The 19,338-nt window shown below is 37.7% G+C and overlaps 1 protein-coding gene across 2 annotated transcripts in view; it reads left to right on the forward strand.

Moving 5' to 3' along the window:
- The first annotated feature begins 17,227 nt into the window (after window positions 1–17,227).
- Window positions 17,228–19,338, forward strand: part of GLIS3 (GLIS family zinc finger 3) — a 119,462-nt gene continuing 117,351 nt past the window's right edge. Inside the window, exon 1 of one of the 2 annotated variants that reach the window (XM_054289031.1) lies at window positions 17,228–17,402. In XM_054289031.1, the coding sequence (XP_054145006.1) occupies window positions 17,272–17,402 (131 nt within the window). In that variant the 5' untranslated portion in view covers window positions 17,228–17,271. The remainder of the gene's footprint in view (window positions 17,403–19,338) is intronic. The other variant, XM_054289024.1, reaches the window with a different exon arrangement.

Genomic DNA, 19,338 nt, shown 5'->3' on the forward strand with positions numbered 1-19,338 from the left:
GAGAAAATATGACTGTCCATGGGCCTTGAGAGTGGGAAGATAAGCTCCAGTGTTCTCTCAGAGTGTTCTGAAAGTACAGTCTGGGAGGTTCTTTCTACACAGCTGTGTCCTCTGTTGGCCATGAGAACCAGGAATTTTTTACATTTTTATTATCAGATAATACTGCATGAGTGCTCCCTGTCTCTATCATTAGTTTCTTTTTTAATCTAAAGGTTTTTCAAAACTAACCTCTTCCATTGAGAGAGGTGGTAGGCCTGTGCAACTGGAAAAATGATTTCTTTCAGATTGTAACAACTTTTGCTTGTCAAAAGGTGAGATTGAAATGTTGAATGCAAGGTTGCTGGAACTGTTTATTTTTAGCATTTGTAGAGGAGTGATAAAAGTTTTATTAGAAAATGCTGGAGTTCTATAGACTACAATAGAAAACTGTGCTGATACTGGCTGTTTCTGTGGAAGTGTTGAATGTATGGAAGAAAAGTTTATATTGGATTCTAAATGTTTAAACTGATTTATTTAATTTTAATTAAATCCTGTAATATGGAATTTCACGTAGAAAAGATTTTGTTGAAATTAATATGATAAAATAGTGTTAGAAGGAGGCCAATTGAGTTTTGATTAAAACTGCCAAACACTGAGCATCAGTGTTTTCAGTCATTCATACTTGGTTGTGGAAGGTGCAGTCTGAAGTTCAGATTACTTCATTCAAATTAGTCAGTTGCTGATGCTACTGAAGTACAAGGTTTAGGGTTTTCTTCTTAGAGTCTATTCTCATCCATTTTCCTGGTGATTTTTCTAATTATTTGCACTATTTCTGCTTATTATAAATTTACATAATATGTACAGTAAGTGTACATATCCTAATTTTACAAAAATTTGAAATGTGAGCTGCAAATGTCCTTTATTCCTGTGTACAAATGAATCATATACTGTAGCTGTCTAACTTGTAACCAGGAAATAGTGGCTGCTGGTTACTGCTCTGTGTTTGTGATAATACTCTTACCACCAAAGAAAAAACCACATCGGCTTCCTTTTTTATATTGCAGTAGGACATGGTGCCATATTTTCCACCATATATTAAAAAACCCCCAGCCTATGAAATGAAATACCTGCATTGCAATCATGTCTATTACCTTTCGTGGAAAACTACTATTTCTTTCCCTTAACTCTAGTTTTGCTGCCTTTTCACTAGCAATTCCTGCTCGAGGTGCTCTGAGTTGTTGCCAATATTCTGTCAAAATCTATGACTGTTATGGCACAAAAATGAACAGCTGCAAGTTAAAGAAGTGTCTTAATATCTGCATAGTGCTTGTGGTCATACCTCTCCCATACCTGTTACTTGCCTTCTGTATGTGTCTTTTTGCCTGAAGTGGACCCTATTTATGAATGTTGATAAACATTTTCAACATGCTACTGAGTCTGATTCAAAATTTTATAACTTGATCCTTTGCTTTAAGCCTTTAATTGAATGTGAAATGTGAATTCCTGGCAATGGTGAGTATCAGCTCTAAGTTAGTGCACATCACAGGCATGATAACTCAGAAAAGACTCAGAAATGGTTAGTAACTGTCATTGCTCCAAACTGATAGTGCATGTCTGAAGCTCCTTTGGGCAAGTGGTCCTTTAACAGTAAACTCAGATAAGGTGGAGGGCCTAAAAAGTGTGACTTTTGCTTTTCAGCTCTATGATTGTGTTTTTGTTTCCAGTCTATCTTCCACCATCCTTGTTGTGCTCTAATTATTTCCTCGTCATTGCTGCCTTCTATTTTTAGACTTTCTGAAGCAGTGTTCAAATCTCCTATCTGTCTCCAATTTCTTTATAGAGTGCTGTCACAGTAGCTCTTCATCACTCATGATAAGCAGCAATGCTGTAGTGTTTAAAATGCATAGTTTATGCACAACTACAGAAAGGCATACATACAGAGCAGGCACGGCTGCAGTGTGCAGTGTCTGCCACTGGAATGACTGCAGTCTTCTTGCACAAGAAAGTGAGGTGTTGATGCAGATTTCATTGCTTCGCCTTTGACTTTCGGTAAAACCGATACTAATTGAAATAGTGTCAGAGCTGAAAGTGTGTGAATGGATACCTGTGGGAGGAAGAGGGAGAACAAAGTGTACATGCCCCATGTTTACTTAACCATAGTATAATTCTGCCAGCTGGACAAAGGGACTATGCTGCTAATTGCCCTGCTACAAGCCAAGTGGAACACCAAGGGCCAAATCTGTGTAAATGACATTCAGGTTACTTGAGAAGTTTTGCAAAGCTGTTCTTCCTGAAGGAGAGACCTGGGAAGTATTGTGCCTCAGAGTTCACAGGTTGCACTAGGCAGATGCAGTTCTGATTTACTTTCTTTTCTTTTCTCTTACTTCACTATTACTCTTTTACTCTTACTTCACTTCTGCCTATTTCTAGACCAGTGCTGTAGGGTCAGTCCTGGAGTGTGCGTTGTCCTGTTGCTGTGCCTTGATGGGAGAATAGCTGTTTTAGTCTGGTATTGCTTGTTTTTAAGCCTTCAGAAGTGGTTACACTTTGATCCTGGGATCTTAATTGGTGTAGGTGAATTGGAAGGTTTGCTGGCTCTTTTGAAAATCTCGCTTTACGCTTACAGAAGTAGAGGAGGGGACTGGTGCGGTGCAGGTGTAGGGAGCAGCTGGAGGTTGGGAGCTGGGCTGAGCAAGGTCCCTGCTGTTGCAGACATCACGGTAACATCTAGCTGTATTCTTGCACTGCAGAGGGTAGCTGAAACACCCTTGGTATTCTTATATCGCCAGCTGATAAACATGAACAGAGTGTCCTTGGTGTTGGGGGTGGAGGACAAGCAGGGTCTTCTCAGTACCCTGCCAGTCCTCCTTGACTTGACTGTGGAAAGAAAATGCGCATGAGTACATTTACTGACAGCTCTGTGGTTAAAAAATGTTGATGAATGTCAAGTCGCTAGCACCATTTGAGGCATGCAGGACCTTCTATCACTCATTTTATGTGTAATAAGTAACTCAGCAAAAACTTCAAAGGAAAAAAAAAACATGTAAAACTATGTATTTTTAGCAAAAGATATGTTTACAACCTATGGTTTTAATGTGAGGAAGAGTATGTTAAGAGTGATCTTTAACTTTTTTCCTCACAGTTGAATTTTATAAAAGTAAATTTGTTTTTTATAGGTGTTGATTTATAATGAGAATTTGGAGTATTTAAGAGTACGAGAAATATATATTCCTATTCCTGACTAATAAAAATGATCCTTCAAGAGCTCAAGCAATTAGCCTGCTTTTGTGCAGTCATATAGCAAACATCAAGACATGGATTCTGCGCAAAAAATAACTGTGATTTTTTTGGTGATCTTTATTTTGCATTTCTTTTTATGTTCAGTTTTAGAGATTCTGGTTCAAGAAAGATTGTGAATTCCTCAGTCTCTGAGGAGACTTAAAAAGCTTCTGTAGTATATTAAACTAGAAAGAAGAAACCCACATTGATTGGACTAAAAAAAGAAAAGTGCTGCAAAATAAGAGCAAATAGTAGTCGTGAGCAGTTTCTTTCCACATGACTGCTCTTGTGAATTCCTTCACTGTATCCTAACCTATAAGTTCATTAATGGTCAAACTGAATGATGTGAATAGTTCTTTACCCACAGATCTCCAAAAGGAATCTATTAAATTAGATATTGGAATATTTTGCGAGGGATTTCAACATTGAACATAATGATAATAATCTCATTTTTTCCTTCATGATTACCTAGCATGTTATAACTATAATCTTAGTCTTACTTGACTAAGATTTCTTTCTTTCAAAAAATTTCAAAGGGAAAGAAATTATTTTTAAAGACTTGGAAACTAGAAACCAGGGGCCAAGTTACGGTCCTAACAAAACTGCCCCCAGTAAAGGGACTTTAAAATTTCTATAAAAATAGAAAACTTGGGTGTGGCGATTGAGATTTATATGATTTAATTGAAATTTCCAGGTTTATTCTGATTATAGCTGTGAACCAGTCCCATAAATTAAGAATTGACACACCTTTACTTATGTGAGATAGCCTTTTCCCAAGCATTTACATCATTGCACATGGTCAGGCTGTTGGGTTGTTTATCCTTTTGGCCAACCACACTGTACTTTTTCAAACTAATATCACAAAGAACACAGAATCACAGAATTTTCAGGCTTGGAAGGGATCTTTTAGGGAGATAATTTAGTCCAACACCCTGCCAAGGCAGGGTCATTTGGAGCAATTGTCACAGAAGCACATCCAGCTGAGTTTTGAATATCTCCATAGTGGGAGGCTCCACAACCTCCCTTGGCAGCCTATTCCAGTGCTCTCGTTGAGGTGGAACTTGTATTTTAGTTTATGGCCATTGCTCCTCATCCTGTCATGTGCACCCCTGAAAAGCATCTGGCACCATCCTCTTGGCACCTGCCTTTGAGAATTTATATGTATGGATGAGATCCCCTCTCTCTTCTCCAGAGTAAAGAGACCCAGCTCCTGGACTCTCTCCTCATATGAGAGATGCTCCAGTCCCCTCATCATCTTTGTGCCCTCTTTGTGGCCTCCGCTGCACCGTCTTCTTGTCTGTCTTGTACTGACCAGCTCTGCATCTCTCGTGTCCTGAGGAGCCCAGAACTGGGCCCAGCACTCCAGGTGAGGCCTCACCAGGGCTGAGCAGTGGGACAGGATCGCCTCCCTGTGACAGCACCTGCTGGCCATGCCCTTCCTAGTGCCCCCCAGGATACGGGGGGCTCTCCAGGTGGGCTCTCCAGGCCACAGGGGTGCTGCCAGTTCATGGTCAGCTTGTGACTGTCACTGACATACCCAGGTCCATCTCTGCGGAGCTGCTTCCCAGCAGGTCTGTCCCCAGCCTGTTACTGGTACTTAGGGTTGTTTCTCTCCAGGTGCAGAACCCTGCACTTGCCTTTGTTGAACTTGCCCAATTCTCAGCATATTAGGGTCCCGTGGAAGGGCGGCACAGCCTCCGGGTCTATCAGCCATTCCCCTCGGTTTCGCACCATCAGCAAACTTGCTGAAGGTTCATTCAATCCCTTTGTCAAGGATGTTGGTTAACAAGTTGAATAAGTCTGGGACGAGATTGAATAGTATGTTCAGTGAAGCACCCCTCTTTAGCCCATGGATAACCTTTGAAATATTGATAGCTTTTTCCTGCCTCTTAGCTGCAGCCGTTTGAAAGACAAGGTGGTAGTCTACTTAAAAATTTTGTAATGAACATAACAGGTTTAGAGGGGTAGAAAATATGGAGGAGATCAAAATATAGTAATGAAAACTTCAGACTTTACAGATATCTGTTTATGAGCTGTTAATTTAAGACCTGTAGTTCTTTTAAAAGTCTTATTCCATAAACAGAAATGCTACACAATCAACCTGACATAACAAATAGCTCTTGCAGTAATGACGTTATTGTTTCTCACTAGGTATTATAGCTGGGTACAACTAAAAATGTACACGAAACAAAATTGTATTGTTTTTAATCACATAAGCATGTTTCAACATCTAATGCATACATATGTAGGAGCAAAAGTACAATAGACTTATCTTCAGCTGAGCCTTCAGGATTCCTCATTTCTTGAGTTTCTTAGGCTGAAACATCCTTTTAAAAGAATTCCAGCTGATTAAAAGAGCAACAACCTTTATGTGATGAAAACAGAAACTGGCTTTTAATTATTCAGAGTGAATAAAATTATTCAAAGTTCTTGCTGTTTTCTGAAAGATGTAAGACATCCCTGGTTTTACAACAAATGACTTTCTTTCCTGAAAATGTAAGCCTTGTGAAATTCTGCAACTACATTATTTCCATAGAAAGCTGAGTGTTTAATACCTATTTAATGTTTAATTTTCCCTTTTCTCACAATGGGAAAACATTTCTCATTTCAAAATGATAAAGCTTTTAGAAGTAAATTTGAATTCTGCAGTGATACCAGAAGTCTGGATATTCCCTGGGAAGTGCTTATCCTCCTTACCTCGCTGAGCTGGTTCCCCATGTGTTTTTACTTTTCTAGAGGAGTCTCCTAACATTTAGTTGGGTTTTTCTACAGAAAGTATGCTGCATCTGTCTGAATGTAGTTAACTTTCTTTGTAGCTGTCCATACAGTGCTGGGGTTTGCATTTTTGACCAGACAGTCTTGATAACAAACCAGTGATAACACACCAGTGTTTTGGTTCTTGGTAAGCAGTGTTTGCACAGTGTCAAGGTTTTCTCTCCGTGACCCTACCGAAAAAAAGGCCACTAGGAAGGGGGTGTGCAAGAGGCTGGGAGGGAACACAGCCAAGATACCTGACCCTGGCTGACCAAAGGGGTGTTCCATACTGTAGGATGTGCTCAGTCATGACAACTGAGAGAAAGGAGAAGGATGTAAGGGCATTAGTGGTGATGGCATTTATCTCGCTGAGCAACTCCTACACAGACTGAGGAAGTGGCTGGACACTTGCCTGCTGATGGGAAGTAGTGAATACATTTCTTATTTTGCTTTGCCTCAGCATAAAGTTTTTGCCTTTTTTATTAAACTGTCCTTATCTTGATCCAGGAGCTTTTTCCATCTTTTCTTCTCCTGGGCTATCTGTGCTATTGTGGGTACAGGGGGAGAGACCAGCTGGGTGGGCATCTCTCAGCCAGCAAGTGACAACATCTGGGCACTCACTGAGAGCTCTTGCCAAACCAGACTACAAATACATACTCTTTCTTCACTCAGCCTGCCCATGCAAATTTGATTCTTGAATGTTGCTTGAGGAAGAGAAGCTAGTTATATGAAGGAAAAAGTACTATAACAACTGTTTTGGTTATTGCCTTTTCTTCAATTATAAGGACTTCAAGTCTTCTCGGTTGACCTGATTTAGTGTTCTGTAGCCTTTTGGAAGTGAACGGACTTTGCTTTGCATTTTTAGCCTGCAGTATGCATTGTAAGTACTTTTAACAGCAAACATGTTTTTAACATAGAATTTCATGAACTTTAGAATAGAGTGTGAATTTCAGCATTTTTGGGATAAAATGACAGCTGACTGTAAGAGATTTATATCTCATTCACATTAACTTCAGGGAATTGCAGTCCTTGAGTTGTGGGGAATCAAATCCCTGCAATTTAATGAAAATCACACCAGAATACTGAAAAACCACACACTAAATTGTATGAAGAGTACAAGAATACTTGCATATGACAGAAATTTGAAAAATTACATAAGCAGCTCATAAAGCCAAGTTCTGTTTGGAAAAAATTACTTATGTGCTTGTGAATTTAACATCACTGAAGTTCACTAGGATGATGTCCTCAAAAATCACATGATCCATTTTGAATATTTTACTCTTATCCATATAGCACATTCTGTCTCTCAAACTAATATGAAGATAGGTACCACTCAATTTTTTTAGAAGTGTGGAGGAGAGATACACAGTTGGGTTGAGCAGCTTCCTGAAATGATTTCACTGTCCATCAGGGCATTTGTGTGGGTTTCCACCCTTGAACAAAGGTACTCAGCTCAGCAGAGCACGCAAACACTTGCCTTTTTTATGCCTTTGTCTGTGAGCACTTCTTTCCGCCCTTCAGATGGCCCTTGCAGACACCATTGCATTGGGATACCACTGTGGTTTCCTGTGTCTTTACCTCAGACCTTAGTCAGGAGCCAACTTTGGCTGCCAAACCCTGCCAACACGGCAGCCTCCTCTTTGCAAAGTAATAGCTGTGGTTAAGACGTCATTCTTTGCAAATCAATTTTGGCAAGGATGACAGCTAAGGGCAGGAGCAGGACTGGTGTTTTGGGGCCTAAGCCATTCAATTGGTCTTAATCCTCCCTCTTATTAGCCTGGCTTTGTGGAAGGTAGATGGACTCACTTTAGAAAGATGAAACAAGCTTTCATTTTGGTCTTTTCTTTTTGATCACAACAACAAAAGACCTGGGAAACTCTGATTAATTACTATGGCTTGGACTGATGAAAAGAATAAGGAATAAAGAATAAAATTGAAAGAAAAATGTCTAAAGCTTTGAGAGGAGTGGAAGCATGTAGTGCCAATACAGATTTTAAATACTTCTGTCTGTTTGTATAATTTTCTCAGGCTTTGCCTCTCATTGACATGAAGTACTAAGGTGGCAAGACAAGTAGTGGGTTTTGTTTGGACCATGGTGGTGCTGATAGTGGCCTCCTCTAAAAGTCAGTTTGAATAATAAGAACCACTGTCATTCTATGAATGCAATGCACCTTAATGGCTGTATGTTTCATAGAATGAGATTGCATGTGAAGATAGTAGTAGAAATTTTCAGAGAATTTGTGGTAATCATGCAAGTGGATTTGCAAGGACTAACTTCACAGTCTAACAAATGTACTTCCAAATAGATCAGACATATTCCTATATCTTGAATTGAGAAAATTCATACTATGCATAAGTAAACGAACCTTTCTGGTAGGATAGATGTTCTCTTAACCACAGGAGTTTGGTTTATGAATTGCACTTGGATTTTGGTTTCTACATACTTATAACTATTAGTTTCATTGGTCTTTATGCTTCCTTAAGGACATGATTTTCTGACTTTATGAATTGAGGACATTTGGCAAGGTAGTTACAATTACTAAATCCAGGGTATGTTTAAGCTGATTACTGTGAAGGTGGAACAGCAAAAGATCAGTGAAAGAACTTTTTTAATGATGAAAATAAGATGTGTCAAAATAATTTTCTTTTTCTTGATGAAGTACTTTTGTTTCAGCAAAAGTATTTTTGTTTCCATTGTGTGTGGGGAAAGAAATTTGCATAATGGTTGGAGATACTGCTACTGTAGCAATTTAGACTTTGCTGGTGTCTGACAGACATGCTTGAAATATATATATTTGTTAAGAAGATTATCACTTGAAAATACAATTGTATTTTTACTGAGAAGTTTTTCTGAGGTGATAAAATATATTGATATTTAATGAAGCATGATAGACTTAAATGAACCATGAAAGCAATAGTTAAACTAATTAACTGAGTATAAAGCCTCTTAGAATATGTACATTATGTGGGCTGTATGCTTGTTATTTCTGCCTGGTTAAACTGACAACTAGGGTAATATTCTTACCTTTTAAGAGAAACAACCTTAAACAGTATCTTGTTTTTAGTGTGAGGAAAGAAAAAAAATGCACTGCTCAGAATCTCAGGGACAATGTTGTTTGAAAAATAGTAGTCCCCTTGAACTGTTGACTTTCTCTGGGAAACAAAAACATACTGAATGTGACTGCAAGCTACTTAGATTCCTGATTCCATACTGCAGTTTCTGAGGTTCTTTCCATGTTAGCATTTGTCACCTGTTTTAAATGGGTATCACTATTAAACAGGTTGGCTTTTTTTCCCCCTTTTTTCTTTTTCTTTTTCTGCTTCTTGTACATTTTGGTGTCTTAGAGGGGGAAAGATGTTTTTCTGAGAAGGAGCAGTCAAATGCCTTGGATTATCTGTAGAGATTTAGAAAGGGAGCCTCACGTGGTGTTAGAGTTCAACATTAAACAACACCTTTATTGCATGTTTTTTTTGCTGAATTCATGCTATTACTGGAACATGACGTGCAGCACAGTCTGGCACTGACGTATTAGGTGGCAGAGACTGAGGGCTGGCCCATGCTGGAGGTAGAAAGCAATCTTCTTGCTCTTCTTTCATCTGCTCAGGACTCGTGCACAGAAGGCGGCAGGCTTTGCTCGGAGGATGTTGTCACAGAGCACTGGAGCTAAGGCAGCCTTCATCTATTGAGAATCTGTCCCTTTGCCCTTGCTGCTCAGCTGCATCCCCTTTTATAAGTGAGTAGAGGAGGCAGAAGTTCTTCCCTTTGCCTGGGGCCTGGAGGAAGGAGAGGGTCTTCTTCCCAGCACTGCCATGCAGGCAGGCTGACAGGAGACACATGGATAAAGTGGGCAACAAGGAAGATAGACAACAGTCCAGTGAACAGAGCAAGAAGTCAGAAATTGTGTCTGAGCAGAGGGTACCTTGCTGTGGTTATTTACTTTGATATGTGGAATAGGTCTTTAGAGTAATGGATCTACGTGTGCCCAGAGTTGCAGATAGCAAAGCTCCTACGTGGTATTTTCAAACACACATAACAGAAGCTATCTGAGCATGTTTTAATTAAAATTGAGGGGAAAGAAAAATCAAGAATTAATGGAAAATATTCCAAGAATGTATTTCTAACATGAAGAAAAGCACAGATGTGAAGTTAAGGTTGAACAGTGCTAGAAGTTGTTGTGGCAGATGAAGTGTTACCTAGTAGACAGACTTATTTTTTCTAGAATGTTTTCTTGTTGCCCCTCCATAGTTGGCTGCATTGCAATCAGATGGTATCAACAAAAAAGTATTCTAACAAAATTGCTTGAATTAATTAATTTATTTTGCAGATGACTGCTATACTGTTAAAATGCTGGGCAAAGTGATTGATTTCACTTGTGTCCTATAATTCACAATATATGAAGAAGTTTTAAAAATATATTTTTTTATAAGTAATGCCACATGTAAGTAAAATTGTAGTCCGTGCTCTCACACACATACTGATATATGCTCCGTGTTTATTTAAGTCAGATTCAGGCAGTAATTGCCCAGTGGCACTGCAGCTGGAAGGTATTATCTCTTATTATCTCTAATTCCAATACAATTATCTTCTGTTCATTCAAATACTTGTAAATTTCGATTTTGATTATAATAATACTTTTCTCATTGTCTGTATTGTAGTGGTATTCTAAGAAGCTGGCCAATTCTGAAGCTTAAAACAGGAAACTTGTTGGGTTTTTTCCCCTGTTAGTGTTCACCATATATACGTATATTGCGCTTTTAGTAGAGTTTCTCTTGATTTGTTTCAGCTATTTGATTATGAGGCTAGCACAATGTATTAATATTTCAGAAGTACAAACTAATTGTCAGGCTAAGTTTTGTAAATAGAAACTGGTTACTAATACTAAGGAAAAGTAGTAGCACAAACCACAGGTGTACAGCTCTAAGTTTTCTGCAATAGAAAAGCACATACCATATTAGCCTAATAAGGACAAAAGCAGAAGTCATCTAATGTTACTAATAACAAATAGGGAGTTACCCATTCCAGCTAAAACATTTATATTTTAGTTCAGTTAAACATTAACTTGTGTGTGCACTAGTTAACTGATAACGTTTTACGCTTTATGCAAAATAAAAAAAACAAAGTAGCTTTCTAAATAACTTTTTTCTAAGTGATAGGTCTTCCTGGTATAGATAAAATGGATTCAAAATTAGTTTGAGATATTACAGATGCCTGTAGATCCAATAGAAAATCTTTGTTTTACTGTGTTTGTACTTTCCTGAAAGTTTCCTGAACCTGACTGTTTCATAATATATTCTTAGTTTAGTCATTACAAGACCACTGTTTTCATTTGTTTAAATTTAGTGGTTAAAGTGTTCCATAGAAGTAGGTGATATCATTGCTGTCTGCTCTAAACCAGCTAAGTTAATCACCTGTGAGGTATTGTTTTCACTGGTTGGTTCTGGATAATTTTTTACCTTGGTTCCAGTTGAAGGGAAACATTGTTTTTCATTGTGCTTTGTCAGTCTCTTTTGTCTCAGTAGAGTTGCTGAAAGTATGTACATGCTTGATTACTTCATACAAAGATTGCAAATAACATTGGAAATTAGTGCAAGTTAATTTACCAAGTGCACCCTGATAGTGGAGAAGCTGTCTTTACAAGATTCAAAGCATGAAGAATCTTTAAAGTGCATACACAGTACTGTTTCTTAATACCATGCCATTTTATAATTCTGTTTAGTGTATTTTCTTGAGATTATTTTTATTGATTGTAAAGATTAGGTCTCTGTAAACAGTGAAGAACATGGGTTATCCCATACTAGTCAGATTAATGGTGTGTCTATCCTGGTGTTCAGAGTGGACACTGCCAGAGGATTTGGAGAAAATCTGTTACTAAATGTCATTGTTGAATGCGTTAAGGAAACCATAAGCTATGATCATAACCATAATATTAAAAACAGTGAGCTTTTAGGATCTTAATTCAGGATTTTCTCTCACTACAAATCCTTGGATATTTTTTTGTTTTGTTTTGTTTTTAAAGATAATAAATGCTAAGAATCACTGTTTCACTAGCATGTAGTGGCTGTGTGGTGTATTGTAGTTGAGAAACTACAATATTTTGTAAGACTTGCAACACAGATGATAATTCAGCAACTTTTTGAGTCATAGTTTAATAATTTACTTGTACTCTGAAAAACTCCAGCTTGCATGCTATAAAAAAAAAAGCTCATACCTAATAAACTTGTGACTGAGCTTTTGTCTAGTTCACCTAGAAACTTCAAGGTCTTCCAAAAAGTTCTGGACTCAGAGTATGATGCCAGTTTGATGGAGCCCAGATTTCCAAATCAGCAAAGATTTTATTTGATCATATGGTCAGTGAGGCAAATGACAATATTCCCCCTGGCCTGCCTTTTTAAACTATATTTGCTCCCCTTTGAAGCTTCAGTTTAGCACACTTAAAGAAGGTTCACAGGGGTCTGATGTCCATTGCCCAATAGAGTTTCCTAGGTGGCTGTGGAAACAATAGAAAAGTGGCCGTTTGGTTTAAGGGCAAAGGGACAAGTGCTAGCTCTCTGGCAGTCATTAATAATATAACTGAAATTGCTGCAGGGAAGCCTGAAAACTTTGGCAGGCTCAAGGTGAGAGGGACTAAGACATTACCATTGGGAAGCAAGTCTTCTATGCAAACATTTGAGTTTTTTGAGTTACCAGCCACTGTGAAGCCCCCTCTGCTCCCCCCCTCCAAATAGGGTGTCAATGACCGTGCAGATATGGTGACAGATGGTAAAGGTGTATGTAGTAACTGAGGGCTGCAACATCCAGAGGATTAAATGTGTTCTGAAAAAAGGCCAAACGTGTTTTCAAACAGCCGTGGTGAGTTTAATCTATGTGAAGAATACATTCACACAATCTGCCTTATTCCTATAGTCTCTGCCCTCTTCCCTATTTATGGTCTTACAACGTGCTTTTTTGCTTGTGCCCTTTTCTCCCCATTTTGGTGAATAGAGAGTCCACAGAAACAAGACTGGAAGCCCAATACAAGGGAAACGTTAAAACCAACCACTTCCAAAGCTCTCAACGCATACATTTTCTGTGTATGTGTACACAGAAAATCCCTTAGGGAAATTAACTTTTGCTCTCTTGTTATAATTCTTTTATTTCTAGCTGTTGCTTTAACAGTAATAAGTGAGGTTTTCAGATGAAAGCTACTTTAGTAGCTTTATTTCATAATGATTAGTTCAGTAACTATAGAATTTATTAATCAAAGAGATGTTTGAATTTGATCTGGTGTTATGTATTTGATATGTATGTAGTGTGTTTCAGAACACCTGACAATTAAAACTGGTTTTGCTTTTATATGTTTTTGTTGACCATGATTTATATATGGAAAGCATAGTTTACAATTTCAAAGGTTTGGTGAAGTAGCTTTTTTTATTTTAAACTGAGATACTTGGATGAATGAACAAATGACTGCTCTTTACATAAAGAAATAGGCAAAGAAATTAGTTGATTTTGGTCAATATCTGATAAAAGAAAATGGTTTTTAAGTGAAACTGATTTCATATCGGATTCTTTCTCCAAAAAGTAAGGGAATTACATAAATTAAGAAAATCTCATCTAAAATTTTGTATCTCTAAAGTAGTTATATTTTTCTGCATTCTTTGAATGTTCTTCATAAAATTGCAGTGAAATAATTTTGCATTTCAAGGTTGAGTGAAGCTTAGCTGTTAACCAACTATAGAGAACAAACAGGGAAAATAGGCAGCCTAATGAATGAGGAAGTAAATGGATTAAAATATTTCCATAATTTTTTTACTGTTTCTACTTGTTAACTATAACTATAACTACTGTTATATGTTGATAAGGATCAGTTTTGATTTATGTGTTATTATGTTTATTTAGAATAAAGCACCTGTTCTTGTTAACTGTAACTCTTACAATGAGCTACTGCAGGACTGATTCCACCTCCTTAGTTCCTGTTGGCTTTATTGGACTGTCTCCTGATCTATGTCCTAGTATACAGGAAAAGAAACTACCTCTTTTGCTTATTTAAAATATTGGCTGACATAGTTTTCTTAGAATCTACAGTCATTTAAACCTACTGGTATTCTCCTGAGAGTTTCCTGTTTATCTCAGCTGATGTGGATTCAAGGCATTGAGGAATTTCTAGTTGTCCTTACACTATCCTGACATTTCCAGGCTTTGGGACAATGATACAGGAAACGTGGACTGAGGGCTCCTCTGGCACTCTGGGTACATGATGCCGTATGCTGATGCTGGAGATAGTATTCTGACATTTGTCCAGAGCTTCTGAACACATGTTCTGACAGCTTGCCTTTCAGCAGCAGGCTCATGGCAGGCCAGGTCCATGTTGGAACTAGCCTGTTCCTACATTAGATGTGGTCTGTACTTTTGTAGTGGGCTTGAAGTTGGCATAAGCTTCCAGTCTTGTGCTCAGACTTAGTTCAACATAGTGCTGCCTGATTCAGATCAAATTGATATTGCTCAGTGACCTGCAGGGCATGGACAAGCTGTTAATGATGGTCTTTTGACACATTTATGCCTATATGAAGCAACTGATGAAATGTTATGACTTTGCTTTTCACAGCAGCAACCTTTTACTTTGCAGTCTCTTTCAGTGGTGGGAACTTATGATTTATTCTTCCATGATAATCTTCCCTGCCTTTTTTCAGTGGAAGAATTGTAATTATTTGTCATAACAGCAAATGCTTGTCAATGGTAAAAAGAAGAAAATCTTTTGCTTCTGTTTTTGCATAAGAGAAAAGTCCAAACAAATGTTCCTGAAGACTAGAGTCTTGCATAACTTTTGTTTGTCATTCCAGTAATAAAATTTCCCCAAAGTACTTAATTTCTTATGTTTTCCTTTCAATGGCTAGAAACCAGGCCATTTTTTCTCATCATCCTTACCATAACACAGCAAATTTTCTTGCTTGCTGTTGGCATCCCTGAGGTACTGTTTATACACAGATAATAATAGCAGACCCTGTAACTGAAAGGGAAACCAGGATGCATTAAGGATGCAACTTTCTGTATTTTACAGCACTGGTTTGGCACTACTCCCTTTTCTGGTTTTTCTGCTGGGATTTGGTTTTTTTCCCAACATGTAAGCTTCAAGCAACTCAGATTTAGTAATGAGTGAATAGTAATTTCACTGTATCATTGCAGATTGTTATTTGAGATGACATATGGCCTTTCCCTAATGGAAATCTGACAAATAGACAGTCCGTGATTTGCTGATATGATAAAGCAGATATTATTGTTACTACTGAAATTTGTTTAAAGTGACCTTTAAGTAAAGGGTGTTAATGGCATCATCCAGGAAAGGATCAGTATATATTTGGTACATTTTCTCAATGCTAAATAGTAGGTTGATGTATTGTTAAGTGTTCCATACATGCATACACACACACACACACACACACACTCTCATACATACATATATATATATGCATGTATATATGTATGTATATACACTCTCCAAGCATTAAAACTGTATTTCATTGTCAAACCCAGCTGGGTTTCCTCCATTGTATAGTACACTTTTATATAATTTGGTGCAGAATATCTTTGATTCTACATACTAAAGGCACTTTTCTAACACATACATATAGGCATATTGTGTTGTATTATGTATTTTTTATAGTGTGAATGGAGCTTGTAAATTTATTTCACCCCATACAGGTTTTTGCTAAGAGGAGTAGAATTCATGTTATTATCAGAGGCAATTTACATTTTTTGCCTAATGTTTGCTACTGGTTCCAGTTTAACTCTCTGTAACATTATAAAATCAACTGCTGAGAAGTACATTGATTCAGCTTTATTGAGTTCAAAATATGTACTTTCTTGCTTCATAGGAAAGAAATTTAAATACCTTCTCTTTTTCTTTTAATTTATTGAACATCTGTAGTGGGAACAGACTGTAATCCTACAAGAGCTTAGATGCTTTGTTGTGGTGTCCACAGTGGGGTTGAGTGCAGAATCAGGAATTCTCTTTACATGTTTGTCCTTGAAACTGTTTGATCTGGAGGGAATTGAAGGATTTGGATTTTCTTTCTTTGACTGGGGGAGCATTAATGCCTTTATGTACATCTCTCTGCAGTCCGCAACCCATCTGAAGAACCTGGAGAAAAAGTTGTGTGAGTTGTATGCCCACTTCAAAAGTAGATTTAATTTAGGAAAATGGTTTACACAGAAATACTTTTCACTGTTTGTCCTGATATTGCTATCCTGTTTTGTGGAGTATTCTGAGCAGGGAAGCAGCTAGAAATGTGAATTATCTAATTATTAATTTTCAGCTATGATGAGAATTTGCTAGATATCCAAAAACTTCCATATTATGACATGCATTTTAACTTTCTAATCTCAATCTGTTTTAATGGAGACAATTTTGTAAACTACCACCTGTGATCTAAATCACAACAGAAAGTACGCAGGGCATTTTGAAGGTATGTCCTGGTGACCAGCTACCTTTTGTGCTACTGTGTAATAGCTATCAGTTTGAGTCATGGCAGCAGCAATTAAAAGCAGACTGTGGCCTGTAAAGAAAGTCCAGAATGCTTCTCAGTTTGACTCCGCTCAGATTCCTCCACCTAGACCTCTGAGGAATTCTGGTTCCAGCTTGAGGAATGCTGGGTTCCAGCTGTAACTCTCTCCTATTAGTGAAACTACTCAGCACTGCAGTACGCATGCGTATCAGAGTCTCCGTGCTTTATGCATGGGTAGTGATAGGAATGATGGAAGGGCTTGCAATGGATTGCAGCTGCAGGGTTTGGTAGAACTCACGGCACAGTGCTGTTCTGGCAACCTCCTTGGGTTCTCCCTTCCTGTCTTCTTCAAAGAGAGCTGTCCTTCAGCTGAGGGCTTTTTACCTGGTGCTTTTTCTGATGTTTTTCCGTCATGCCTGGTCTTTAGTTTATGTACTTCAGTACATGTTTTACACATGCATAATCTATTAATTCCCCTGTAGAAAATTGCTATTTATGTTTTGAGAAGTTTGCAAAATTCTTGTGTGGGTCCCTAGTTTTGTCCTCATCTGAAGATTCCCATTACTTTCTGGAGTTTGCAAAGTGATGTGATAAAAATGTGGGAGTTAGATGACAGAGTTCATGGGATGCTACAAGGCGAGCTCTGTACCTCATCGTGGGTTCATGAGAGATAAATACTAACCTGCTTTGTTTATTTTAGGAGGTTTTGGTTATGGACACAAGGGCAAGTCCATTGGAAAAGGCAGTGGCAACAATGCCATAGTCACCAGCAATCCCATGACAGTTCAACAGCTGGGACCTCTTTCACCTTCAGCGAATCAGCTTTCAACAGCATGCAGCCAGATCAGCCCTAGCTTACACAGGTCTATGGATGCTTCCAGCCTGAGTGCTTCTCCATCAGATACAAGGTCCTCAATTACCTTTTTATATTTAGTGCTTTAAAGGGAGGGGGTTTTAATTCTTCCTTAATTACAATGCAACATTTCCGGTCATTAAAATCAGAAAATTCTCTGTTATGCCATGGGAAGTTGAATTCCATGCAATTTAATTCAGATCAACTATAATCGTGCTTCATGTTTGGATCATTCAAATAATGGGTGAAATTTGGCCACACAAAATCTGTGTATGATAGGACTTTTGTATTAAATAAAAGCTGTTTTATAGTCGCAAGCTAGATTTTTGTGCTTGGTATTGGAAGTGTTATGGAGGATGAAAGCAGAAATAGTCCACATGTTACATCTACATAGTGCTAAGTGTGCCATGTTGGTGTCTTTCAAATAACATCAAGGACAGACAAAAAACCCATAAATGCTCAGTACATGTTCCTCTCTCCTCATCAAATGCATTTGCTTTCAAACGGCTTGTTTACCATCTGATAATTAATCAGATCAAGTGTCCTTGAAAATTTGTTTTCCTAGTTCTGTTACGTAGGTAAAGAAAACAATGACCACTTCCTGTAAATGTTGCCTTTTTATATCACTACCCCACAGATAAACATTTATTAATTAATTTTAAATGCTTAAGTAAGTTTAGAGATTATGACTTTGAGTTTTGTCAGCAAACATGAATTAGAGGAAAACAGGTTTTTGAGAGCCACCCTGTAAGTACATTAGGCACATATCTGGATGTTAAAAATACAGTGAGAAAATATTCTAGTGTATTATTTTGGAATCTACATTCCTCATTGCCTATGGAGTTGAAATGTAGTTTTTATTTACAAAAGACCATAAGAGTCTTTATTCTCACAGCAGTTTACATTTACTGTGTTGCTTTATTACAAGCCAAGGGACTTTCCTGAAATAATTAAAATTGGTACTTTGCAAATGGAATAAAACCTCACTTTACTCTTAAGATAATTTTTAACATTTCTGTCACTTTAGTTGTGCAGACTGAGCCCCCTGGGAAAATTTACAAAATTAATTATGCTTCCTATGTAGACATGTCAGCAAAACCATTCAGTGCTAAGATGATGACATGTGACAAATACAAATAGATGCTTTTCAGATCAAATAGTACTGATACTAGAAAAATATAATTACGTACATACAATTGTTACATACTTAAGTTTTAGGTGTGCCTATGTGGTTCCAAACACTGAATGTGTGGTTGGATGTATCATGTCAGTACTGAGTTATACAGTTTTGATTTCATTTCAAAGAAACATTTACTAAGGGCAAACTCAAGTTGAAACTCTGGAAGAATCAAGGCTGTGGTGTCCCTAGAGTACCTTTTAATGATTTATCAATCATTAGGTGTTATGGTGTTATAAAGTAAGTTTATCATACAAAGAATGTCAGTTTCAGCAGTTTTCATGTCAATTTGTTTGATAGGGCAAAGCAAGTTTAAAGTCAGATTCCAACTCACATTGTCAAAACAGTGTGGGGTTTCTTTCTTTGTGTTTTTTGGGGAGGTTGATTATTTGTTGTTCAGTTTTGAGCTTTTTTGGGTTTTTCTGATTAAATTTCTTAAACTGCGAACTGCTTTTGCCTAAGTGAAATTGACTGGTTCTTCCTGGGCAGAGTGCTTTCTCTGGATTTTATCTCTCAGGCACTGTGAACTGTGTTCTGGCAGCTCAACCCAAACCAGATTATTTGTTGAATTTACCAAAGCTGAACTGAATTTTCTTGATTTTTACTGATGGAAGAAAGAAATCAGTTGGCAAAATGAGAGTTTTGCTACACACAGCATCAGATTCTGGTGTACAGACCATGGAGGGTAAAACCTTCCCCATATTTTTTGAATTTGTGCAGTTTCTGTTTTGGAGTATTCAGTTGTGTTGCATCAAACCAGATGTGTATGATAGGACTTTTTTAATAGATAAAGGCTGTTTTATAGTCACAAACT

This window comes from Melozone crissalis, unplaced genomic scaffold (assembly GCF_028551555.1).
Source record: "Melozone crissalis strain CALT ecotype California unplaced genomic scaffold, PUWL_Pcris_2 ptg000005l_1, whole genome shotgun sequence".
Lineage (NCBI taxonomy): Eukaryota > Metazoa > Chordata > Aves > Passeriformes > Passerellidae > Melozone > Melozone crissalis.